Source organism: Strongylocentrotus purpuratus, unplaced genomic scaffold, assembly GCF_000002235.5.
Source record: "Strongylocentrotus purpuratus isolate Spur 01 unplaced genomic scaffold, Spur_5.0 spur5_scaffold_19, whole genome shotgun sequence".
NCBI lineage: Eukaryota > Metazoa > Echinodermata > Echinoidea > Camarodonta > Strongylocentrotidae > Strongylocentrotus > Strongylocentrotus purpuratus.
The window spans coordinates 14316494-14338155 of NW_022145604.1; the positions used below are offsets into that span (position 1 = coordinate 14316494).

The window sequence follows — 21662 nt, forward strand, 5'->3', positions numbered from 1 at the left end:
GAATTTGAACTATATCCTTTGAACGTATTATTCTTTCTTGAAAATGTCTGGAAATGGGACATTTTGATCTGAAAACCGGAGAGATGTGAGTTGGTCTCGTTTCTATGGTACGGTCAGCTCTCTTTTTTCGCCTACAAAATGATTCTGATAGGACCGAGATTCGAAGCTGACTCATGTTAATATATTTATAATCATTTTGATTGATAGACGTCTGTAACCCCTCCCCCCCCCCCCCCCCCCCATTATACTCATACACAGCATGGAAGGATAATGACGGGGTATCCAAGTCTTCAGCATTTATAAATATTATCACATCTAGTTCCAACTACATGCTTGAGCGAACCACCCCCTGCCACCACTACCTCCTAGGAAAATGTTCAATATATTTTTTGACCAGAAACACACATTATGGTTATTTTTCCCTTTGATTTGTTGTTGTTGCGCCTGTCTGAGAATTGTGTGGGGGTGTAAACTGTCCCCCGTCCCGACAACATATATTAGGGGCCTCTTCGTTAACAAATTCCTGGATATGCCCTTTGCGGGAGGGAACCCCCTTTAAATAGATTGTAAACCCTGGGTATTAAACTTAGATCTGTATTCATCCACAGGAACCATATTGGATGTGTACATCCCAGAATTGTCCCGGAAGCTCTTCGTCACCTACTATAGCCCGACAGGTAAAATCGGCGCCCTGTCTCTCGATGACGATCGCGTAGGAAATTACACAGATTTCGCCCTGGATATATATTACTGCAAAGCCATGGTTGCTGATGATGCCAACAAGTAAGCTTTATATTTGTTTGCAAGATATAAATTCCTTTAACGTAGTACAGTCAAACCTGTCTATATCGACCGCCCAAGAGAAACACAAAAAAATGGTCTTTGTAGACAGTTTCCTTTAGTAGGTGTTTCAATGAGAAACCATTTTCAAGGGAGAAAACAAATGTGGTCTTTGTAGATAGGTGATCACTAAATCAGGTTTGGCTGTAACTTCATTTGCCTTCTATTTCTTTAGTAACGTTTCGATGGGCCATATTAGCCATTTGGCAAAATCGTTGGGGTGCCACGAGTGTCTATCGGTGCAAATATTAGGTATTGATTAACAATTGTAAATTTGCCACGTTTTTTCTCCATGTCCTCAAATATTGATATGCCAGAAATCCAGTCTTAAATCAATCACAGAGAAGCAATATGTCAGAAAGATAGGAATACGAGGAAAGATGGTTGTGTAATAGAGAGTGAAGGAGGGGAATCGAACATATTGAAGATAAAGTTGAGTTCTGGTCGTGTGATTGTATTGTGAAAGAAACGTTGTGGAATCGATCAGAAAAGGTTGATCATCTAGCATACAAGTATTAGTGTGTACTGCAAGTTTCTGGAATCATCAAAGCACTAGGGGGGAGGGTTCATCAGTGTAGTTTCTTCTTTTCACACTTCCTTTCCCCTTTTCCTTCTGTTTCTCTCTCTATCATTTTTCCTTTTAGTATTCCCTATCTCTCTATTTGATCGGGGGAAGGGGTGCGTCCGTCTGGACTCCGAAGGGTAATTCTTCCAAAGGTTCAAGAACATGAATTTCCCATATACCAGGGAAATAAAGTTCATAGTTCCGTATATTTTATTGCATTAATCCGAGGTTCGTTAATACAAAGGTTTATAATTCCATAAGTGAAAAGGGTCCATTGTTCCGAAGGTTCATAATTTCGAAAATGAAATATGGTTCGTTATAACGAAGGTTCGTAATTTCGAGAAAACGATATCGAATTCCATGTCATTTTCGGAATTATCAACCCTAGTCCATTTTCGGAAATATGGACCTTCGGAATGATACACCTGCAGTGGAATTCTTAACCTTTGGAAAAGCGACATGTAACCCGTGCAAATATCCAAATATCCTCCCTCTAACTATGCAATGGTTGCATTTATGGATTTGTTTAAGCTATCTGTACTGGACCAGAAAAAATGGCATCGATCGTAAGCAACTTGATGGAACAGGAGAAACCGAAGAGGTGTACACAAATCTTGCCTTCGCAAGCTTCTCTGGACTCACATTCGACGCAGAAGGTAATATAGAATCCAAAGGCGTAAATCCAAGGGTAGGGGTAGGGGTAAACACCCCTCCCTAACTTTCTTTAGGGAGGGAGGGGTGGAATTTAAAAACGCATGCTATCCCACATTCAAAGTAAAGTTAAAGGAAATTTGATTTTAAAATAAATCAGTTGTTGAAAGTACTAATAAAGGTGACTCTAATATTGGTGACAATTTCTCTTTACAATGCTATTTAATTAAGGGAAATTCTGATTTGAATTTGGTTTGAATTTATTTCCGTATAAAGATAAGTACAATATTCGAAACATGACACAATATGTACACATACGAGATAAACGGTTGGATGACCCTGCTCAGCATCCACCAACATGGTGGCGCTGTTCCACCGAGGGATCCAGAATTTGATACAAATATATAGAAACAGGTATAGAAGGTCCTAAAATGAGTCTCTTTTATGGACAAATTCTCACATCCATCTCTTTGAGAGTCGTGTGTCAGATTGTGACACCCCTCCCCCTCTCCTCGACAAAGATTTACACTATACTAATAGAATCTAATTGTCATAGATCCTGTTCCGAAAAATCCGGCCAAACATGGAATTTTACCTATTAAAGTTACTTAAACCATGTCAGTCATAGACAAAAAAGTTGCCAGTCTAACTGTATCGTCGGGCTTAGACCCGGAATAAAAAAGTGGGTCAATTTTACCTCACCTGCTCCTATCATCAAACATATCGTACAATACACACCCTAACCTAACAAAATAGCTCCTCTGAGGGGTTGTCAGACGCTCCTTTATATTGGTTTCATGTTGTCGTTTATTGACCATGGACCAAATGGACCAATTATCACAAGGATAAAAGAGAGAGTATTTTTCATTTGGGAAGGAGGTGCAGTAGTTATGCTTCATGTGTTTAAGTTGCTTGTTTTTGTCCTTGTGAGCAGTCCGAAAGTTGGGGCACGCGATAAGTTAGTGCCAAATCGTTGACATTTTAACAGACCAACACAAAAACTTGTATTGATAGGCCTACCAGGGAGGTGTTTTACATACCCTGGGCCTACTTATCAATTTTTCTCATTTGTCATTTCTTTGCCTGTTCACATCGGTATGGTCGTAGGAGGTCGCATCCTGTTCTGCGATGGCAGTGGGAGAGGCCGTGCCTTCTATCAGGACGTATCCACGACCAGCGGGGAAATCGGTCCTGCTGTCGAGCTGACACCTGGTCAATCGGGGATCTCCTTAACATTCAATCCGAAGGATGTTGCCATCTTGAATGGGAAAGTCTATTGGCTTGACGTACCAGCAAAACTTGGAATCATGACCCATTACGATAATGTAGAAACACTCAGCTACACTGAGTATAATATTACAGCTTTCGAAAGTGTCCGTCGTTTGTGCATCGCATACGTAAACTAACAATTTACAGCCATAACCTAATCGGTTGCTTTAAAAAATTGAGAAACTGAGCAAAAATTCGTCCATATGTTCACGAAATGATGGTAGTGAATGAAAATCGCATACAATTTGCGTGCAGATTTTCCTCACTGCCGTCACTTCGTGAAAATAGGAACGAATTGTTTGAGGAAAACCAGACATTAACTAAAACTTTTGATGAACGTTTTATTAAATGTAGATCGCTATCTTATTTTCGCAAATTGTTATATGATTAACTCTGAATACAACAAGTTTCAAAAATATCCCCATTAGTGTTCATGAAAAAAAAATTCCGCTATAAAGGTCAAAAGACCGACTTTGGAATACCATGTTGGGCTAAATACACAAATCAGGTTTGTGTGGAAAATCAGATATTTAGGATACTATATGATATTAATATTATGCACCACAGCTGCTGAATAGGGAGCCTATATGACATCGCAGCCCCATTTTTTCTGCATGAATACCGGGCGATCTAGCACAGAAATTTGTATTTTCTTGGTGGCTTTTTGAAATATTCATGTTTTTAATGAGTTATAGAAATACAATTATTTTAATTGAATTGGACTGAAATTGTTACCGTTTCTTGTAAATATAAACAATTTTTTTTTTTTTTTGTATCATTCAGATAATTTTCCATGAGTTGCGATTTGTGAATACTTCTTTTAATAGCACGAACAGCACGAAAATCCATTCCATATTAAGTGATACAAGGTATCAGTATGCACCTATTTATTAAAAGGGATGTAACATGACGAGACTAAGTGTCTTTCCCGTGGCCTGACTATAGGGGCCAAGTGGTTACGGACGACGCGCCCGCCATATTCACGTGCGTGCAACATACGCGAAACCGAAGCGTGAGGAGAACTAATTCGGTCTGTTTCGCGAACGCTATAGCGCGCGCTGACCTTTATAATCAAGTCCATTCGTTTACGTGCGTTTGTCAAAAAGAAGATGTAGATGGCGTTAACCAGTGTTTGCCATGCTACACCCCTTTTAAGTAATCATGCTTGACCCTTAAGGCCCGGTCTCACCGCCAGAACTTTGCTGGAGCGTTCCTTGAACGGTAGGGAGAGGGGGCCGAATTTCGACAACGCTCGTCACCGCGCACAAAATGGGAAACAAATCGAAAATACGGGCGTTGCCTTAGCGGTGCACCGCTGAAGCCGGCGTTGCTTTAGCGATGGTTTAACGGTAGCGAGCGGTAGTGAGCGTTGGTCCCGCTCCGACACCTCCATACCAACGCCAAACCAAAGTTCATCACCGCAATGGATCGCTGCTTCAGGCCCGACACCGTTCCAGCAATCCCGTGTCCGCTCGTAAAACGCTTACAACCGCTCCATGCACCAAAGTTTGTGCAACGTTTAATCACCGCCCGGGCAAAGCTGGCGAAGCAGCGGTGGTCCAGCGTTCAAGATTTCTGCGTTGGTAGCGGACCAAAGCGTCCACGAACTTGCGTCTAGCGGTGCCAAACTGTGACTGGGCGTTGTTGGAGCGGTGGTGAACTTTGCCGGAGCGGAAATTGCCCGCTCCTCACCGCTCGCAATATTTTGTGCAGCTCAAAACTTTCGGAGCGGTAGGAGGGACCATCAGCGGTGGCCGAGCGTATACGGCGTTGCCTTAACGGGGGCCAACTTCTGTTAAACGGTGGTGAACGGTTACGAGCGGTGATGAATTTTTTTCACCGCTTCAGGAACGCTCCAGCAAAGTTCTGGCGGTGAGACCGGGCCTTTAGCCACTGTACTTCCGCGCTCAACAACCAGGCTGAAGTTAAACCGCCTCTCTCTCTCGTGCATGCAGCCCCAGCGTTTTTCAACCGGGATGCCGCCTGCACATAATTTATGAGATGTCTTGCCGCCCCCCATGCGCGCGCAACCAGTGTACACTGTATTGGGGTGCGGCAAGACTGCCGCGAGAGAAATAATATAGATCTGTGAAGGTCGGGTGACATCCAAATATAAATTGATTCATGTTGATGTGCAGGGCTGTATAGTGCATATAAATTCATATTTTGTTATTCATACATCTAAATATATTTCAAAGATGTTTTAATATTTTGTAAATCATTTTCTCAGACCTGCTAAGCTCCACCCAAAAATGATCATTGACAGATGTCATGATGTCACAAGATACATGAGATCTGGAGCATTTTTTTTAGGGTGGAGCTTATGACAGCCCATGACAGCTAGGTCTGAGAAAATGATTGAAACAAAATATTTGACGTTTAACGTTTAACGATGTTTAGCGACAATTAGCAACATTAGTGAGCGAATGTTTGCAAATGTTAGCGACAGTTTTTCCGTAGATTCAGGGGCGGATCTAGCTTTTTGCTAAGGGGGGGGGTTGACCAAAATAATGACGATGCGGAGCATCGTCCACGAGCCGCGAAGCGGCGAGCCGATTTTTTTTTGGGGGGGTTTATTTGAACCCCGTAAGTGATGTTTTCCTGGCATCTATTAACACAATGGAGACCATAAAAAGCAGTGCATGATAACGTCTTTTTAAATCAAGTAACAGTTAAATACACAGTTATATCCAGAGTTATCATGTGTTTGGTTAAGTTACCAGATGAGTTGAATATCTTCTCACAATATTTGCACTTGAAAGGGTTTCTCTCCAGCGTGCGTTCTTTTTTCTTTCTTTTTTTTTTTTTTTCCCCCTTTTTTTTTTTGGGGGGGGGCGCCCAAGGGGGGGGGTTTAAACCCCCTAAACCCCCCCCCCCCCCCCGTAGATCCGCGCCTGAGATTAGCAACTATTTGCCAATCCTTTGCCACCCAGTCTGTGAATGTTTTGGACCTTTTGCTACTCCCGGTAGCGTACTGAATGGGTCTATTTTTATATAGGAATCGCATGGTCGAGTGGTCGCTAGCATATTTACGTTAGTTTACGTTAGACGTGGAAAGCCAGACAAAAATTAATTACAAAGAAATCTTAAGTAAAATTAAAAAGCTGCTTATGTGGTGGAAACAAAGAGATTTGACTTTGATGGGGAAAATTCAACTAATTAAGATTTTTGTTCTATCGAAATTAGTATATGCATCATCACTCACACCTGTACCGCCGTGGGCATTCCATGAAATTGAAGTGTTAATATTTGATTTTTTATGGAATGGAAAATCAAACGGAGTACTATGTTTTTAGATTACGATAAGGGAGGTCTTAAATTGACAGATTTTCAATTATTTATTCGAACACAAAGAATCATGTGGATGAAAAGACTTACAACAGGAGATTCAAATATGATTTGGAAACGTTATTTTAAATACCTGACTAGAAAAAATGGCGGCCTCTTGATATTTTTCAGTAATGTATCGCCAGATTTACTTGCACTGTCATTACCAGATTTTTACCGTAGCATGCTAGAGGCTTGGCTGGGGACAAAAGCCTTTTTGCTTAAGAACGAAATTTCAAAAAGAAATCAAATGATTTACAATAATAGATGTATCCGCATTCAGGGGCAAATATATTTCCATGAAGACTTATTTCAGAAAAATGTATTTAAAATACATCATATTGTTGATAAGAAAGGTGAATTGAAATCTATCACATTATTTAAGAAAATAGGTTTAAACAACATTGAAATAAATATAATAAAACAGTTATATGAAGGCATTCCATTCTCATGGAAAATTATTTTGAATATATATGAACATCCTTGTGAGGATATCGAATTAAGTTTAGAATTTATTATTAACGGAAACCCTCACTCTTTGCAAGGCTTAACATCAAAATATATCTATAGTACATTGTTAAAAATGAGAACGGAAAAATCTTATGCTACATGCAACTTAGAACGTACATACAATATGGTCGAACAGGACACGAGAACAATTTTCTTAAGACCCCGAAAATCCACTCTAGACAGAAAGCTGAGGGAATTTCAATATAAAATATTATATAATTTAATTTATACAAATAAGCATCTATACACTTTCAAACATGCAGTGAGCAATCTTTGCTCCTTTTGCAATAAACACGAAGAAACCTATGAGCATCTGTTTTTTACCTGTGAAAAGGTAGCAAATATTTGGAAGGACTGCGGTGACCTTTTTGCTTTATCAGCGTTAAAAAATCTACACTGGCAAGAAATTCATATCGGGATAAAAAGATCCAATGCGGGAGAAGAACAACTGTTAAATCACATTATTCTTTTAACAAAACAAATGATTTTTAAATATAGTTCAACTAAAAATAGACCCCCAATTCCTCAAAAAATTAAAACAAGAATTATAGAAAATAGGCAAGAAGAAAAAGAATTAGCGGGGGAGAGAGGCACTTCACTTCAGAAAATGGGACAACTTCCACAGTTAAGGACGGCGAGGCAAATACTTCTTTCTCAGACTCGGACTTTTTTTTTAAAGATATATAATTTGGTCTTAAGGAAAAGGAAGAGACACTTCCAACAAACATGTAGATGTGAATGCTCGGGAAGGGAGGGGGATTTGTTGAGCTCTGGAATGAAGGGGGGAGGAGGATATGTAAGTTTGTATGTGTGTCTGAGTATGTGAACGTGTGTGGTGTGTCTGTCTGTCTGTAGGTGTCTCTTTGATTTATAATATTCTTTCAGTATAATTAATTTGAAAACACTGTGTATTAAACTATCTTATGTATTTTTTGAGAGATGTACAATTTTCTTTATATTTTGATATGTTATGTAAATCAATGAAGCTGTATGTTTGTTTGTTATATATTTTGTACTGAATGAATACAATAAAATAATGCTACAAAACAAAAAAAATATTGTTATGGCTAATCAAAAATAACTTTAGCGACACCGTCTCGTTTGCAAAAGGAGTAAAAGTGGTTTGCATTCCCAAATTTACAGTCAGGCAAAAAATATGCTATTTTGAAGCCTATGTGTCAGAGCCTCCAAAACGGCGGGGCTCGGGGGCACGAGCCCTAAAGAGAAAAAGAAAGAAAGAACGAACGAGTGATCTGCCAGTGTCACAAATGAGGTATCAAAATATGCTCATCTGACAGCAATTACATGCCTAAAACCCCTGAGCTTACGGGGGCTCCGCCGCCTGGTCCCCACCAAGGACCCTAAGGCGGGCCCCTGGATTCTCATCTGACCGCCAAATGCATCTAAAACCCTCATGGGGCTCAGCTACCTGGACTCCCCCACCAATATAAGTGACCTGCCGGTGTCACAAATAAGGTATCAACATAATTATGCTCATGACTAAGCTTAATTAAATGCATACAACCCCTTGAGCTTCATATCGGGGGCTCAGCCCATGGATCCCACGCCAATTTACGCTTCACTCGCTATGCTCCTGACCCGGCCCAAACGCTTTTGCTCATTACGCCACTGCCCCTAAAGGTGAGCCCTCTGGAATCAGGTGTGCCCCCCCCCCCCGGCCCCCGTCCCAAATTGCTTCTGGCGCGCGGCTGGACAGGGGTGGGGTGGTGTGTTTGGTTACTGCTGCCACCCCTCCACATTTTCCCATTACTTTGGTGTTCAACAGGGAGAGTTCTGACACTCTCCCTGGTTCTAGTTTATAATCTGTTCATTCATATACACTTTATTTTTTCTCAAATGGATCAAAAAGTATTTGTCATAAGTTGTAGAATATGAAAAAATGAATTAAAGATATTTTTTAAATATAAGGTGGCGTGAAGATTGTTTCTCCTCATGTACAGCATGGGTTTAGAAATAATTTATATAAATCTTCTCATTTTATTTGCTCCAATAGTACCCAACTGTCACACTGAAAAAGGTCTAGCGACACCCCTGCCCTTCAGTCATTTGGAGAAGAAAAAGTAGAGCCTAAAAAAAATAAAGCAACAAATAGTAATGGATCCACCTCGAACATAAACCCAAAACCAAACCACACAAATTAATCAGGGGGAAATCTAGAAATGTTCATGGCCTTGGAGCGAATGAGCTCGACCCGTTTCACGACGCGCCGCGGCGCGCGCGGGCCGAGTTGTATGGAATCCCTCGTACCATTTATTTGTTTACGAATACATGTATCTACGTATACTGAGCAAAAATGGCTCAAGATTTGTCTGAGGAAGAATTGAGGAGACGGTTCGATGAGGAATTCAATTTAGAAATCGAAAACCTCCTTGGAATGGGTAAGCAAGAGCTTTTATATGATGAATGAGGTCTAAAAAAGGATGGTGATGAAAATCGCGTCAAATCTATACTAGGTAGCCGCTTGTGGCCCCATATACTTTGATTGGTGTAGGCCTAGATCTAGTGAGTTTGGGGCAAACTAAGAATTCTGAGTAACTCCGGGAAGCGTTATTTTTTTATGCGGCACAGATTGGGACATGGTACGTGTTGAGCCTATGGGAAGTACGTTCTTTCCCTTCTGAATAGTGTCTGCACATACGTGAGACTAGGCATGTTCGCTAGCGCATTAGCGCTGCGAAGAAGTTTGAATATCCATCGTGAACTATGCTTGTGTTTAGATAACATTCCTCTTCGTTTAAGTTAATTAAGTTTTATTGACTAATTATTGTGATGTTCTCCTTATTGATGTGCTGCCTCCTCTTCAGATTTCCAATTGCATTTTAATTGTTGATGTAATGATTTTCCATACGGTAGTGGATTACATGTAACACTATTAAAAACAGACCTCTACTACTAGTACGCACACGACCACTATTAGTCTGTAAATCAAGAACCCTTTTTAAAAAAAGCCCCAATCTGTGCCGCTTAAAAAAAGATCCAACACCGGCACCGCAGGCGTCGGAGCTTCGGTTTTACTTTCGTGGGGGCTAGTAAAACAGCCGATGGGGCGACATTATCGTTAAATCTGCAAAGGGAGTACTTACAATTTTGTCTTCATAGGTTGCTCGACTCCTCTTAGTCTGAGCATATGGATGACCACTTGAAATTATAATTTGTAGAAGTCTTCGATGGGGAAAAAAAGGGTTATTCGGTCTCCTACACCAACGATTCTTCCATGTTGCAGCGTCGAGTCAAAATGGCGAAGAGAAGGTACGCATGCGCGGCAGTGGCGCAGAAAATATGAATATTCATGCTATCGAGCGCCGATCGTTCGAAATTGCTGAATATGTATGACTCGAACAAACAGAGCGGTGACTGTAAACACCCTCGGCTTTCTCAACCTCGTGCATATTCAGCGATTTTAACATGCATCGTTTTCATATCGTGCATTTGTGTGTTACGTGAGTATTGACTATTCATGTGTGCAACTGCTGCCTAGTAGTATAAGCATGTAGTTCAGCGCTAGAGGTCAATATGCATTAGCAATTTAGCATTGACTCTCTATGCTGGAGTGGTGGTCACCCGGCATCCGTCCGAATTTGGAAGTGTCTGATTCAGTATGGTATATGTGTGTGGATCTTCTTCTTATTCTTTTGTTATAATTTGATGGCAGTCATAGACCCTACTTGACTATTGTTGACTTTATTATTACTTTTTTTTTCTCCTCTGACCAGTTATGTTACCTTTTTGCACTAATTCATTGCTTGTCTTAATCCATACACATCGTTCAATGTTCACCACTCAAATGTATTGGTCGGGATATGTTGCACTTGACAAGAAAGGGTTTAAAGGCATGTGCTTTATCATTTTACATGTATGATGCAGGTCAACGTAAGCCAGCCCATATCAATATGTCGTTGATTGCAAAGAGAAATCTACCTGAATCAACGGTGCAAGGATCAGGAGATGAGCTGTGAGTATTGCGATGAAATTAATACCATCTACATATTAAGGAAGGAGGAGAAGAAAGATGGAAAGGAAGATTGGAGGAGGGAGAAGAGGGAGGAGGAGGAGGATAGAGAAAGTAAGGGCAACAAAATAAGAGAAACAAAAGGAATAGAAAGAAGGAAGGAAGGAAGGAAGGAAGGAAGGAAGGAAGGAAGGAAGGAAGGAAGGAGGAGGAGGAGGAGGAGGAGGAAAGAAGAGGGTGAAGAAGAAGAAAGAAGAGGGTGAAGAAAATAGCAGCAGCAAAAGAAAAAATAAAATGTAAATAAGAAGGAAAGGTGGGTGGAAAGGAGGCCAAGACAAAGGATGAGAATGAAGAGGAAAAGAAAAAATTGAAAGGAGGATAGAAAAATAGAACCGCAGCAGCAGCGGAAGTTGTAGTATAACTGTATGGGTACTAGTAGTAGTAGTAGTTGCAATAGTAGTTGTAGTAGTAGTAGTAGTAGTAGTAGTAGTAGTAGTAGTAGTAGTAGTAGTAGTAGTAGTAGAAGTACTTGTAATATTAGTTGTAATAGTAGGAGTAGAAGTAGTAGTAGTAGTAGTCATGTAGTCGCTGTATTAAATAGTACAAGTAGTAGTTGCTGTAATAGTAGGAGCAGTAGTAGTAGTTACCAAAGTGAAAAGAAAGGAAGAAGAAATTTGATAAGAAATATAAGAAAGACAAACAAAAGAAAGACTGAAGTAGCAAAGCAAATTTGAGAATATTATTCAAAGTTCTGTGTTGTTCATCAATCTATCAATTTTTAGTAATGAATTTTTTTTTCCTTCACCAGTATTGCAGGCTTGATGAAGCTGACCCATGTGCGACTTGACAGAGAGAACATCACAGAGATTGATAACCTTGAGATGCTTGGACCTGTAACCAATCTTTATCTCCAGCAAGTATGTAATATCTGAGCAGAATTGTATAATAAAGTTGTGCTATATACCAGCTCAACCAACTCAACAATGGCTCAACATTCAATTTCTATTAATACAATGTATGAACAAATTATAAATATTACCTATACATGAAAAGGGGGAAGGGACAGAGCTCAGCTGGCAAATATTGGGCAAGAATAGGCAAGGGAAAAATTATTTCAGAATACGTTGGTGCATAAACTCTGAAAGTGGAAAGTTGTTGACCTAAAAACTAGGTAATGACTTGATGGCATCATCTTATGAGTATGCATATTCACATTGACTTTGCATCAATTAAAGGTAAAGACCAGTTTTGAAAACGCCCCTCTCTCAAAAAATGAAATGGAAGCTCTTATTACCAATCATGTGAAACAATATGTTTTGACTAATACGTGATGCTACATGTACAAAGTTTGCAGAGAAGCTGCCTACTTATTGATATATTTGGTAAATTAGTATATCGATTTGGACCTGATAGATATAACGCACGTGTAGTGCACATGTGCGTAGTCCCATATACATCTTTCTGTGTACGGTGCTTTACCAAGACTGGGTCAAATTTCTTATCATTGTGATGATTCCAGAACATTGCAGTACACACCAATACTTATATGCTAGATGATCAACTTTTTCTGATCGATTCCACAACGTTTTTTTCTCAATGCAATCGCATGACCATAACTGATCTTTAGCGTTAAGCATGGCTCCTTGCCTCAGCTATATAGACGAGTCAATCAGGTGCACATGTTATGTCGTCACTGTACCTGCGGCAAATTAGACACCTGTTGGATGTTGGCTCTTTTGTTGGCATTTTCGTGTTGCTTATATTACCCCCAATTAGCCGGCTCATGTATTGTTATTTTTAATGAAATAATTAAATAACGGTCACTGTTTTTTTTAAAGTGGAGCTGAATTGGTAAGATCGTATTGGCTAAATTTCACACATTTGGGGGTCTAAATTTAACTTCATAGCAATTTTAGGTTCTAAAAGGGCAATATTAATGTTATAGATAAGAATAAGAGCAATAACCATGCACTTTGAAGGCATTTGCGGTCTGAAAACAGAACTCAACTATCCCTTTAAAAAGAGAATATGCAATGCTGTATGTAATCAGACATGTATATGGCTGTCCCTGAACTAAAATAGGACTATTTTAAATAATCTATACTTGATGGCCCCCAGCAATGGCGGCTGACAGTGAGCGTGCACTTCATATGTTCAGCTCTCTCTCTCTCTCTCTCTCTCTTTGAATTGGTGTATAAACTACATCTACTGTCAAGCCTGTCTAAAGCGACCGCCCAAGGGAAACACAAAAAGTGGTGTTTGTAGACGGGTTCCTTTAGTACATGTTTCAATGAGAAACCATTTTCAAGGGAAACAAAAAATGGGCTTGTTGTAGACAGGTGGTCTTTGTAGACAGGTGGTCACTAAGGCAGCTTTGACTGTATCTATAAACTGCATCATCTCCCTCCATTCATTATCTTTCAGAATTCCATTGAGAAGATAGAGAACTTGGAGTGTCTTACTGCTATTCAGTTCCTCACCCTGGCCGGGAATAAGATACACAAGATTGAGAACTTGAAGATACTCGATACCCTCAAGCTCTTAGATCTCTCCGATAACAAGATTGCAGAGTTGTCAGAAGGTAATAAAAATAATCAGGATATTCATAGCACTTAATACAAAATACTGTCTCTCTAAGTGCCTTACAGATGTTATTACCCCGGTCATCGGATTTATTCACGCACAATGTGCACCATCCCCACTGCATGGAGAGTATTCCTACCATAAAGTAAATGTGAGTTCATATGGCAACTACTATTAAAGATAAAGACCAGTATTGGAAACGCCCCAATTTCAAAAAATGAAATTGAAGCTCTTTATTACCAATCATGTGAAAGAATTATTTTGACTAATACATGATGATAAAAATTTTGCCGGTAAAACCGCCTACTAATCGATATATTTTGTAAATTAGTTTATTTATTGGACTGTGAGAGATAAACGCATGTGTCGCGCGCGTGTGCGTAGTTCCATATACATCTTTCTGTGTACAGTGCTTGTAACTTTACGAAGACTGGGCCAAATTTCTTATCATTTTGATGATTCCAGAACCTTGCAGTACACACCAATACTTATATGCTAGATGATCAATTCCACAACGTTTCTTTCACAATACAATCGCATGACTATAACTGGTCTTTATCTTTAACACAAAGGCTTTCGTCATCCTACCAGGTCCCCATTTCTCTTGCAGAGCCAATGAACTGATTAGATTTTAGGGTCATGAGGTCAAAAGTCATAGGGCTCAGTATTTATGAACATAAATAACTTGTGAATGCATCATCATCAGAACTGACAGATGGATTACTATCAAACTATAAATAGCTCAAAATCACAATATTCTGAGAACCTGTTAATGGATCACAATCAAACTTGAATTTTAAAAAATTGCTTCCGTATTGGTTTGTAAAATCGCTCGATGGCGGAGGCATCATTCTCAACTGCGTGCAGTCGAATTTCCATCTAGTTTCCTTCCATAATGAATTATCAAAAAATGTAAATTCTGTAGATTTGTGACCATGATTTGTACGTCTCTTGAGGATCCAATGTCAGTAAACGGTGAGAGCAAACAGTGGCATGAACTGCCTGCCATAGTTAAGTCCAACTTAAAGTCAATCTCAGTTTTTGACTTAGTGCCATTGACAGAGTATTAAAGCATGGTGATATGATTTCAATCTTGAACAGTTCACATAGCAATATCTGCTTTGACATTTTCTTTTTGTTTTCTTTGTTTCATTAGAAGAGCTTCCCAAGTCCTTGGTGTTCCTGGATGTAAGAGGGAATCCTTGCAGAGACCTTCCAGATTACAGGTACGTGGCTACAAAGAGCACCAAAAGAAAACAGGGGGTGTTTCACAAAGATCCTAAGTTGAACTTAACTCTTAAGTGAGCTATTTGTAGCCTTCAAATAAAATATATTCAAAAGTGAAAGTTCAAGTATTTTAGACTTTTTGTAAATTCCACATCAAGAACATAAAATCTCCTTGAGAAAATATGAATGAATCAAATCAACATTTTATGCCTTTTAAAAATAACTTTTACAAAACATTTTCATAGATGCTAACGGCTTTCCATAATTGTTAAGTCCAACTGAGAGATAAGTTCAACTTAGAATCTTTGTGAAACACCCCCTGGACTTGTAGCTGCCCTCCAAATGTAATCATTAGGGTTTTCTGATGCAAAATTTCCATGCAAGTAAATGTGAATACGTCATGAGTAAGCTAGCTCTGCAATAGAGTGGTGAAGTGTGACGTCATCAAAAAAAAATATATAAATTTTTAGAAAAAAAAATTTCTTCTTCATTTTCCGAAAGAGCATCAAAAATAATGTCCACATGTCGAAAACCAATTGAATATGTCAAGTATTGTCTGAGATATGACCATCTGAATAAAAAGATTGCCTATGGGAACTCAGTGTTATATGCTCTGGCGCCTAACCGTTAAAAGCCAGAGCATATGATTTTTATGATGTCACAGCTTCGGTACTCTATAGCTCTTTGACCTGCCTCTCCTTCTTTGTGGTGGAATACTGGGACCCATTTCACAAAGCCTTTTTTCAATGACAAATGACAAATATCAATGACAAATCTGTTGATAACCAATCAGAAGCAAGGACTTCAGTAGCTTGTAACAACAACTGTCATTTGTCCCTGATGACAAGTTTTGTGAAACACCCCCCCCCCCCAGGACACGACTTCTTGCAGCCCTTCCAAACCTGAAGCAGCTTGACAACGAGATGCTGAGTAAAGATGTAAAGAGAGCAGCCGGTCATCCCGTATCTAGCGATGAGGAGGAGGAGGAGGAGGAAGATGAAGGAGATGGAGATCGTAGCAGTGGTCAAGATAATGTTCAGATAGATGGTGAGTTATAGATAGATATGATTGTATTAAAGCCCCTCTGCACTAGTTTGGTATGGAGGGATTAGACCTCCCTGCAAGGTCACTGGCAGGTGGTTATCTCATCGAATCAGCTCTCAATTAACATAAGAAAAAGGGCATCATGGGGGATCGACGGGTACCTCTTAGGCATTGTTGGCTGTATAGAGCGCGCAAGTAGCTATAAGTAGTGCAGTGGGGCTTTAAACTGCCATGTTAGATTTTTCAAAAGTATATTACGCTTCTAGCTCTTAGTATCAATACCTCACGGAAAAGATACAATAAAGAAGTACTGGGGAGCCTTTAGCTATTTAAGTCTGGAAAGCTCTATAAGAACGATTGGAGCTCTGGTAAGAATGAAGAACAAAGAGAAAGAAACCAAGAGATTACAGCTGACGAAATCTCACTTTTCCTTTAGAGAATTTTTAGAGAGCTTCAGTGAATAGAAAGGAAAAATTCTGCAACTGTTGCCTCAATTATGCAGTAACATTCTAAAAGGATTACTGCTGCTTGTAGGTTATGTATTACATTGTGCAATTTGTTTCGTTTGTTGGATGAAAGATGATGAGAAATTCAATGATTTTGAATCTCTCAATGTGTTTCCGATTTAAGGTTTTTAAAGTTTATTTTCCTTTTTTTTTTTAACTCCTGGCGTCGAACACAACTTTTTCATGGAACACAAATGGATGCAGTTTATGCCAAAAAATTGCCCCTTATACTTGTGTATATATGGCAAATTTTGTAGGGCTCTGAATCGAAAAGTTAAGGAGCCAAACCGCAAAATGTAGAATGATTGTTGCCACAGGGTTAATGATTTTTCATCCTTTCAGTTTTTAATGACAATTAAAGGTAATAAAAAGTTTTGGTATGGGGTCATGAATTTGGTTTAAATGAACATATTGGAAGCATATGCAATCCTACAATATTCAATGATCGTTGTCGCGGTTGAAATCGAGTCTAAAGAGATGAAATTGTAAATAATAAACGCTTTATGTTGTATAGCTCACTCTCAAGGTCAAGATATTAATTTAGCTATAAAACCATGTTTCTTGACTAAAATCGACCAATTGGCTATTCCCGTTTGGAAATTATATATCACAACTACATATTCTGAGATTTTCATGGTCACAGCTACCATTGTTGGGCCATAAGGGCTATTTGAAATTTATCAAAATATACCGGGAGCAGCGGTAAATTTCGATATTCAATTTTCCTCGAAAGCAGAATTGTTTTAGGGGCTAAATTTTCTAGTGCTTATAATACATCCACAGGGGCATCCAAATATATCAAAATTGTAATGAATCATTATCCAGCCAATTTGTAAAAATTCCAGAAACTTTGTATTACCTTTAACAAACTATCCTTAAATAAAAGATAACATAGTATTCCAAATGGACCACCGGTTTTTAAGTTGCCTGACTTGTTCCCGCTAATTGCAACTGCGGGCTGATGAAGACGCAAATTAGCTGGATAATTTGCGATCCGGATAGTTGAAATAGCAGGTTAATTGGCAAACTCGAGCTGATGAGGTCATGCCTAATTAAGGTAAAGTAATGTTTAGTTCCATCTGTCATTGGTCTGGTTGCGCAATCTCTACATTGAAATGGCACTGGCAATCACAAATAGCATTTATCTCTTTTTTTCTTTTCTTATTCTACTCTCTGCTAATAATTCTGTTTCATTTACAGACGTTTTCCGCTTGAGTGCAGACTTAATCCACCGGTCGCGAGAGAGGGCGTCCCAGTATACCGATCAGCATGACCGTCACATGCTGCAGATCGAGGAAGTCCGCAGCCAATCGCGGCAGGCCATGGAAACGGCAAGGTCAAGTCTGGTGTCGCCACGATCGCCCAGAGAAAAACAGCGCCAGCTTACCCCCTCTCCAGCATCCAGATAGGGACGGTGTAACAACCGTGTATAGCTTTTATAAGGCCAAGGAAACTTAATTCCTAGTTTCTTGTTCTCTTGTGCTTCCTTTTTTGTCACTTGATACTTCTGTTTTGAAATGAAGAAAAAAAAATATCTTATTAAATTCCTCAAACAATGAGGTAACAAAAACATTGACCTGGCAGGGATTAATTCCTTGAAATGCTAGAGCGCCGTAATGGCAGCACAGCTAAAGCCGGGATAATAATCTCCAAGTTGCGAAGCGCTGAGTGATTGTAATAAGCGCTATATAAAAACTGAGTATTATTATTATTATTATTATAATATCTTACCATTTTCATTTCGTTTTGAAGCCTCTGAAGTCTGTACTCCATTTTCATGTGCAATTTTGTCAAGAAAATTGGTGTTGAAATCGACCTCATAGGAGGTGTGTGTGGATAAATTATCAGATATCAAACTTGAGGACAAGAAACGGAGTATTAATTTTGCTTGGCCTAATGTAAATAGAGAGAGACTACAGGGAGATTCCATAATAACAAAATAGCTTATAATGAGGAAGTGCGTGTCATGAAAAGAGTGAAGAATGACTTAGTGCCACCTTTGTATCATTCCATTATTTATAATTCATGATGCGAATAAGAAATGTGTTCTCAAATAGTGTTTTTGTGGTTGTTAAAGCCCCCCACTGCACTACTTAGCTACTTGCTCCCTCTATATAGCAAGCAATGCCTAATCGGTGCCTGTTGGTCCCCCATGATCCCCTTTCTCTTATGTTAATTGAGAGCTGATTTGATGAGATAACCACCTGTCCAGTGACCTTGCAGGGAGGTCTAATCCCTCTTGACCAAACTAGTACAGACAGGCTTTCAGACTTTGTTGTAATGGAGTTTACCCTGTAGTGTATTATTTAGCAGTCTTGTAAATATGGAGACAAAAGTTTGTTGAAATCCTTGTGTGTTTTTTTCTTTTTCACCAAACATGGTCAAAAGTTATTGTTACTGGTTGTTATTCATTTTCTCTTGTTTTGAAAATCAGTATCAGTCATGCTGTTTATTCATTAAAGCCCATCTGTACTAGTTTGGCTAGGAGGGATTAGACCACACAGGAAGGTCAATGACAGGTGACTATCGTATCAACTCAGTTCTCAATTAAAGGGGAAGTCCACCCTGAAATTAAGTTAGTTTTAATAGGAGTAGAAAAATGAGAGAAACAAGTCAGTGAAAGTTTGAGCAAATTCCGATTAAAAATAAGGAAGTTAGGATTTTTGAAGTTGTGATCAATCAAACACAAATTGGCAACTCTATGACGTATCATGCGAGCTCAACTTCCATTTGCTCAGTACTAAAAAAATCTAAAATTTTCATTTTCCCTCAAGAAAAATTTCAACCATACATGCACCCTAAATATAATAATTGCAAATATGTTTCTATACTCCCCCTGCAAGGAACAAATATATATTCCGTCATCAATAACGAACAAAACATGATTTTATGGAATATTATGCACAAAGCAAATGAAGGAGAGCTCGTATAATAAGTCACAGAGTTGCCAATTTGTATTTGATTGATCACAACTTCAATAATTCATAACTTTCTTATTTTCATTCAGAATTTGCTCAAACTTTCACTCACCTGATTTTCTTATTATTCTGCCTCTATCGAAACAAACTTATTTTGGGGGTGGACTTTCCCTTTAACATGAGGATTAACAAAAGAGGATCATGGGGGACCAATTGTCACAGATTAGGCATTGTTTTCTATATAGAGGGAGCAAGTAGCTACAAGTAGTACAGTTGGCCTTTAAACATGATTACAATCACTCGTTGTCAGCAGGTGATTATTTGTAAACAGCGGTAACGGCTTTTTGTGACCACTTGCATTTGAGAGACCACATTTTCTGTTTTCATTGAATAGTGGTTCTCATGAAAACATAGACACCTGTATATAAAGACCACCTGCATATCAAGACTGCTTCACTTGTCACCTTGAGTGGTCTTTGTATACAGGTTTCACTGTATATGTGTGTCCATGCATGGTAAGCTTTTCAAATATCATTCGTAGGCCCAATGTCTATCCCATTATACATTGGGAAATAAATGCATTTCGTTGCTCATACTTGTGGTATAAAGTGGTAAAACTATGCAATATTAGTCTCGGGCCTATTTATCCTGCGATATGTGCATGATAATGTCCCATGTTTATAGTATTCTATTTATTTTGTGTTTCTCTTTTGAATTTTTTTTTTCTTCATCACCTTGAAAATGTGAGATTAAAGAGACATTAAAAAATAATTTGTTTATAGCAGAGCAGAGGACTAAGTTTAGTCGACCAGTTTACTATACATGTATTTCAAATGTTTGCAATTTATATGGGAAACTTTAACATTGACATAGAGGGGACTAAATTCCAAGACCAAATTACCTGTACATGTGTACCAGTATTCAATTTTATGCAACTTTCTCAACTACAATTACTTTTGCTGACAGGAAAAATCGCCCGAAGCTTTTTTAATGTTTTAACGCAACAAAAGTAATATATGAAATTTAAAGTTTTTCCAGGAGAATGAAAGAAGCTTATCATAATGATTTCAGGGAAGATGAATTTGAATGCTCATACCGGTAATACATTCAAACCTTCTTTAGCAACCACCTGTCTATAAAAACCACATTTATTGTTTCCCTTGTATATATTGAAACCTGTACTAAAGGAACCTTTACATGAAGACCACCTACATTTCCTTAGAGTGTTCCTCATATACTATTTTCACTGTAGGTTGGTCCGATATGACTTTGTTATCGATGTACATATACTTGTCTTTTTACAGTTGTGCTAAGAATGAATTCACCAGAAAAAAACAAAAGAACTATTATAGTCAAACCTGCTTTAGTGACCACCTGTTTACAAAGACGACCTGTCTACAAGGACCACATTTTTGTTTCCCTTGAAAATGGTGTCTCGTTGAAACATGTAAAGGAACCCGTCTACAAAGACCACCTCTTCTACAAAGGCTACTTTGTGTGTTTCCCTTGGGCGGTCGCTGTAGACAGGTTCGACTGTATTATGATGAAATTTGTTTTACTACTTGTATTCTCAGTAGTTTGTTGTACTGAGCATTTGGTTGGCTGCCCGCAAGGCCTTTGTAACTGCCATAGACAATACATTCCTCCTATGGCCTTCTTGACGGCAGCCAATCATTTATATATTTATATTGCTTGTGACCATCCTTTGTGAATCGTTTCCGTCCATAATATTTATATCTGAATAAATTAAATGAAATATTTGATACTTTAAGAAGTCTTCCTAAATGTCTCATTGTATCTCGTATCTGCACCCATCTCTATAATATATCTCACCCCCTTATCTCTCTCTCTCCCTTCTCTCTCTCTCTCTCTCTCTCTCTCCCTTCTCTCTCTCTCTCTCTCTCTCTCTCCCTTCTCTCTCTCTCTCACCCCTTCCCCCTTCCTCTCTCTGTCTCTCTGTCTCTCACTATCCTTCCTTCTCTCATTCTCATTCTTTACTTGTCTAAGTTTGTCTGTCCCACTTTCTGTGGTCATGCTTACACCTTCTTTTTTTTGGGGGGGGGGGGGGGGGGAGGGGGTACTTGTGTGTAAATGGGAGAAAGAGAGAGAAACACACAGATGAGCAAAGAGAAAAGTGGAAAAATATACCATGACCCAACATTTGCTCCGGTGACAATTGTTCTGGGCTTCATTTCGTCAAAAGTATCGGGGTAGGGTGGCAATTGGGTTTTGGCCTAGGTTTAGTGTTGGAG

At 39.0% G+C, this 21662-nt stretch overlaps 2 protein-coding genes across 2 annotated transcripts; both read left to right on the top strand.

Annotated features, from left to right (window-relative positions):
• The first annotated feature begins 614 nt into the window (after window positions 1–614).
• On the top strand, window positions 615–3505 carry LOC115918111. Its single transcript, XM_030989956.1, has 3 exons — window positions 615–783; window positions 1937–2061; window positions 3164–3505. Exons 1-3 carry the CDS (start codon window positions 761–763, stop codon window positions 3460–3462), a joined length of 447 nt encoding a protein of 148 aa, XP_030845816.1. The 5' UTR covers window positions 615–760; the 3' UTR covers window positions 3463–3505.
• A 5957-nt stretch (window positions 3506–9462) lies between these two features.
• Window positions 9463–18783, top strand: LOC100889057 (leucine-rich repeat-containing protein 46). The gene is made up of 7 exons (XM_030990366.1): window positions 9463–9561; window positions 11048–11135; window positions 11941–12049; window positions 13557–13713; window positions 14872–14941; window positions 15817–15989; window positions 17693–18783. Exons 1-7 carry the CDS (start codon window positions 9477–9479, stop codon window positions 17899–17901), a joined length of 891 nt encoding a protein of 296 aa, XP_030846226.1. The 5' UTR covers window positions 9463–9476; the 3' UTR covers window positions 17902–18783.
• Window positions 18784–21662: the final 2879 nt, after the last annotated feature.